This window comes from Rhododendron vialii, chromosome 1a (genome assembly GCF_030253575.1).
Source record: "Rhododendron vialii isolate Sample 1 chromosome 1a, ASM3025357v1".
Classification (NCBI taxonomy): domain Eukaryota; kingdom Viridiplantae; phylum Streptophyta; class Magnoliopsida; order Ericales; family Ericaceae; genus Rhododendron; species Rhododendron vialii.
The window spans coordinates 23,629,605-23,635,194 of NC_080557.1; the positions used below are offsets into that span (position 1 = coordinate 23,629,605).

Genomic DNA, 5,590 nt, shown 5'->3' on the forward strand with positions numbered 1-5,590 from the left:
CACCAAATCGCACTATTTTTCCCTCACACCAAAGTGTTCATATATCGCATAGAAACAAACTAACTAAAGTTACAAAATCAGTCAAGAATTATGCTGTATTATCTTTTGAAATAGGGCAGCGATTTTTTCATCAAACACATGGCGTGTAGGAGTTGGAATCAAAACAATGATAGCATTAGCACACAAACGATAGCAACAACATGAACTAGAACACAAATGACAGCAGGAACCAATGAAATAGTATTATTCTATAGTGAGCAAACAATTGACATAATTCAACCAGTAAGCAAAAAATGAAAAGTTGTACATGAACTCAAACGTTGAGGAGATGGGTGCTTTGGATTCTTTCTATGATCTTCTCCGCTTCCTTCTCAACCATAGTAACAAAAAGCTCACAGAGACGGATGAAATTTCAAGGGTCACGGAAGCGTAGCTGCAGTCGGACGTTGAGGAAGCGATCTACAACTAAAGATTGTGCCAGGTTCAAGAGAGAGAGAGAGAGAGAGAGAGAGAGAGGCGAAGTGGTGAGGGATGGAGGCGAGCGCTACTGATACACGGTCGGAAACGGACGAAGTCGGAGTCTGATCGTCGTGGCCGAGTGGGCAGGAAGTCGCGAGAAGTCATAGGGCATTATTGTCTCATTCTGGACTTCGGACTACCAAACATCCTAATATCCTATGTGTGGAGCCGCACTTGAGTTGTGCTTCAAAATGAGGTGGATTGGAGCTTGGTCAAACACCCCTAAAGCGGGCCTCCAGCTAATTAGTACTAGTAATTTTCTCAAAAACCAACCAACCAGAGGGTCACACCTTGTAGCCTTTTAGGTAAAGCGGGTCCTATCTAGATATATAGGTGGTGGTGGACCATTGGAGTGGTCAATTTTATATGACGAGAGCTGTTAATTGCCCCCCGTGTCAGGGGGGTCTGACACCGGCCCAGCCGATTTTTCCGTTTTACCCATGCTCTCTCTCTCTTCCCGCATTCTCTCACTCTTATTTTATTTTTTTATAAAATTATAAATGCTAATAATTTTTTTTCACCTATTTTTTTAAAATAAATTATATATTTTTGAAATCTACTCAACGAAACCTATTAAACGAGCCTAATATCGATGGTGAAATAATGTAAAACAGAAAAACTATATTTTTGTGGTAGTTTAAATAAAAAATTGGCCTAGGGTCCATTATACCACGTTTCAAACCCATTAAGTCCATTGATTAAGTTTCTAACCCACTAAGTCCACTAATAGGTATTTGATAAGGCATAAAGTCCGTTTCATTTAAAAGAGAAATAATCCCTGACTGATTTACCCTTCCATTCAAATCCCTTATGTTTAGCCCATTATCCCCCCATTATCCCTTGACGTTTGAATCTACGCTTTTTACGTTAGAATAGAGAGACAGAGAGAAGCGTGAAATCCAAAACGTAGGGCTTGATCTTGAGATCATCTACTATTACTCATTCATTTATCACGATTCTTATTCTGGTGTTGGTGATATTCTGTTCCTTCTCCGGTGATCTTGAATATATTTTGTTCCCAGACGATTCATTCCAAGAAATCCAGTCACTAGTCTCGCCTCCCTCCCTATCTGGTAACTCTATTTCTCTATTGGTCTGTTGCTATTGATTTCGTTTCTGACATTGAATTTGGTGTATTTGAAGTTGTTATTATACATATGAGAATTGCTTCGACAATAACTGGATAAGAGTCGTATCTGACATTGTACATAACGTTACTGTTGTTATATAACGTTATATTCTCTTTTTCAGATTCGCTGTATATAACGTTATTGTATTTATATAACGTTATATATTGTGTTTGTAACGTTGTAAGGTTTTTGATATATAACCACGTTTTTTTGTTATTTGATTTTTTCGTTTTGTTGTGTGTTGTTATGTGTGCAGTTGGCATGGATTCAACAATCATGTTTCTTTGTAAGTTTGGGTTGCAGATTCTTCCGGTGAGGTTATCGGGTGGTGGTTGAAGGATGTCTTAAGCAGTATTCGTAATAGGTGGGAAAATCTGTCTGTTGGTGGGTTTTCTGTTTCATATGCTAATGAGGATGGATATTGTGCTCTTCATAATGAATCTGATTTTGAGAACATGCTTTTCTTATTTAGTAATTGTGATCGCATAAACGCGAAGGTTGATGAGAATAAACATAGTAGCAGGTTAATTGTTGGTAGTACTATTAATGAAGTAGGTGATGTTGATGAAGTGGGTGATGTTGATGAAGTGGGTGATGATGAGTTAGAATATGTGGATAGAATGGACCCCGTGGAAAAGTATTGTAAACATGCTGAGCCTAGGTATTTGACTGAAGCTTGGGCTCATTTGATAGAGGGTGTTGGACAAGAATTTCCCTTAGGTGTGAAGGAGTTCAGGCAGGATCTGGCTAAATATGCGATTGAGAATGGCTTTATGTACCGTTTGGTGAAAAATGACAATATTAGGGTGACAGCTGTTTGTGTTATTGTAGGGTGTGAATGGTACGTGCATGCTATTTTAAATAGAACCAATGGAGTATTTCATATTAGAAAGTGTCATAATGAGCATAATTGTGGTTCAACGTACTGAACCAATAAGTATAAGCGTGTGTCATCCCGTCTGGTTGCGAATGAGATAGCTGGGATTGTTGAGAAAAAACCCAAGACTTCACCTATCGACATGATAGATATGTTTACGGACAAGTATGGTCTTGATCTGTGCTATCATAGTGCTTGGTTAGGTGTTGAAAAGGCAAAGGGGGGATTATATGGAGATTATGAAGGTTCATTCGATAGGCTTCGGTGGTACGTTGAAGCTGCAAGGGCTACGAATCCGGGGATCGTTTTGAGGCTTGAATCTGATCCTGTAACCAAGGAGTTTTCGCGACTGTTTGTGTCGTTTGACTCTTGTATCAAGGGGTTCAACTACTGTCGGCCTTTTATGTGTCTTGATGCGACCCATCTGAAAGGTAGATTCAAAGGATCACTCCTTGCCGCAACAGGGAAAGATGCAAATCAATGTATGTTTGCGTTGGTTCTTTATATTTTTACCTTATATATTAGATTTCATTTGTGCAGTTTTGAATATATAACATTGTATGTTTTATTATGCGAAGCTACACATGACAAAAGTTTGCATATGATGTAATTTTTTATCATTCATGTGCAGGTCTATTCCCTGTAGCTTATGCAATTTGTGATGCTGAAAATGAAGCTAATTGGACTTGGTTTCTTGGCCTTCTAAGGAGTACATTGTCCACTCGTCCTATAACCTTTATTACTGATCGTAACGCAGGTCTTGTCAACAACATTCCTGTTATGTTCCCCAGTTGTTATCATGCATATTGTCTCTATCACATACAGTTTAACTTGAAGGATCACTTTCCGGGACGGTTTAGAAAAGGTTTTCGGAACAGGCTCATTGAATTGTTCAACAAATGTGCATATGCTTCATCGGTGTCGGTTTACAAAGCTGCTGAGGAAGATTTTTACCAATTTGGCGGAAATAAAGCTAGGACCTTTATTGCGAGTGTCCCCAAAGAGCATTGGAGTAACGCCTATTTCGAAGGTCAACGGTATGGCGAGATGAGTTCTAGTGCTGTGGAGTCTTTTAATAATTGGATTCTTAAAGCTCGGGAAATGCCTGTATTTTATTTAGTTGATGAGCTTCGTCGCAAAATTATGAGGCAAATGGCAGCTAGGAGAGCAAAGTCGATGAAATGGAATTCAGTGATTTGTCCGAAGATGGATAAGAAGTTAGCTCACTTTATCAAGAAAGGAAGGTCATGGAGGATCATTATGTCAAAGGCTGGTTTGTACGAAGTACGCTGTCGTATCCCGAAGGTAGTATCTGTTGAGGAAAGGACATGCTCTTGTGGTAATTGGCAATCTACCGGATTCATGTGTAGACATGCTGCAACGGTTATTATAAAAGCTTGTGGAGGGGAAGGAAATTTGGTGGACCACATGGATCCGTTATACCTTGTTGATGCGTATCGGCGTACATATGAAGAACCCATATATCCGGTTGTAGAGAGTGACATTCCTGATTTTACGAAGGAAGGTGACCGGGTTATAAACCCTCCTCGGAATAGGCGGCCAGCGGGTAGGCCCAAAGTTAAACGCATTCGTTCAAGAGGTGAAGAGTCATATACCAGGCCTAATAAATGTGGGAGGTGTCACAAGGCCACAAAGCACAATCGAAGAACATGCAAAGAGCCAAGCGATATATGAGGCAAAGAGGTCAAATATGAGAATAAAGGAGAGATTAGGATGGATAATAGAATAAAGTTGGTGGTTTGTTTGTTTTTTCTTTTTTTCATTTTTCATGCTTAAATATTTATTTTGTTTCTTTTGGATTATGGATAAATAAAGAGTTTAATATTTTGTAGACATGAGTTGTGCACAGTTTTAGATATTAACGTTATATAACATTATATAAAGTTATCCCTTGTCCTTTTCAGGTGCACATCAATTCTGTACAGTTTGACAGATTAATGTTATATAACGTTATATAACATTATACATTTTGATTTCCTGGTACACTGTATATAACGTTGATGTACTTATATAACATTATATATTATACTTTTATTTTTGAGTTACATATAACATTCCAAAAACTTGGCATAAATGTTCGTAAAATATTAAGAGGGAAGGAAACAACGTCTTAAAGACACCAACAAAAGATAACAGAATAACATTAAGCTTGTTTTACTAACACTAGCAACAAAACACTTCAAATACTGGACAGAGGCAGTGTGTGCCATTCTTAGGATCAACTGTGTTTGCCATTCTTCCTACCGGCAGCAGTTCCATACAGCATCAACTTGTAGCATAACAGAACATGCATCATATCATTGATGCAAAAGGCATACATCACCAGATTACTGCCGTAGGCAGATTGTATAGTTGAGCCGCCACACATTATACCAAATTACAGCCGTAGTCACACCATCACGTAGCTAAGACTTAAACCAGAATCACAACATCAGCAGCTGTATAACAATGATATGACAGCCAAAACAACAACATAGCAATCTTAACAGTAGCTGACAGGCGGAAGACAGCTGCACATTCTAACAGCAGCAAAAAAACCGAAGCAGATTTATGCTAGGGACAGCCCCATAGAAAAGCATGTACACTCCAAGGGACAACCCCCATATGATAGGTCCATACAAGCTAAAAGCCACTATAACAGCTAATAGACATGAAATAAGGTACTATAAAAATAGATATAATAGCATGAGTAGTCAAAAACCCACCAACAACAGCTATCTGCTACTACTACAACAGTAGTCTGCAGTTGCAAACAGGAAACGACAGTAAAAGGAGCTACACAGTTGATATATCACAGTTGGAGCCACTACTAATTAAATCAAGGATTCATCATATGCAACACATAACAGCAGCAGTGAAAGGACAGACAATAGCCAATAAGGAGCAGAACATAACAGCAGTAGAAAACATCAGAACACTAGTGTGCAAAGCATATCAGAACATTACAACTGCTGCAAGAAACAGAACAGCAGCAACATCTTAATTCCAACAACTTTTATATAACCATATATACGAAGTTAAACATGTCAAAAATCTGATACAG

At 38.6% G+C, this 5,590-nt stretch overlaps 1 protein-coding gene across 1 annotated transcript; it reads left to right on the forward strand.

Annotated features, from left to right (window-relative positions):
* The first annotated feature begins 307 nt into the window (after positions 1 to 307).
* LOC131329722 (uncharacterized) lies at positions 308 to 4,279 on the forward strand. Its single transcript, XM_058363071.1, has 7 exons — positions 308 to 429; positions 1,542 to 1,592; positions 1,663 to 1,723; positions 1,771 to 1,777; positions 1,953 to 2,464; positions 2,588 to 3,008; positions 3,158 to 4,279. The coding sequence occupies exons 1-7, from the start codon at positions 308 to 310 to the stop codon at positions 4,219 to 4,221; spliced, it is 2,238 nt and encodes a 745-aa protein (XP_058219054.1). The 3' UTR covers positions 4,222 to 4,279.
* The last annotated feature ends 1,311 nt before the right edge of the window (positions 4,280 to 5,590 follow it).

Bases quoted from the DNA above. Each gene is read 5' to 3' on its own strand.
- LOC131329722 (XM_058363071.1), top strand. From the start codon at position 308: ATGAACTCAAACGTTGAGGAGATGGGTGCTTTGGATTCTTTCTATGAT. The intron at 430-1,541 runs GTAGCTGCAGTC...TTTTGTTCCCAG, and splicing joins ATTTCAAGGGTCACGGAAGC to ACGATTCATTCCAAGAAATC. The intron at 3,009-3,157 runs GTATGTTTGCGT...ATTCATGTGCAG, and splicing joins AGGGAAAGATGCAAATCAAT to GTCTATTCCCTGTAGCTTAT.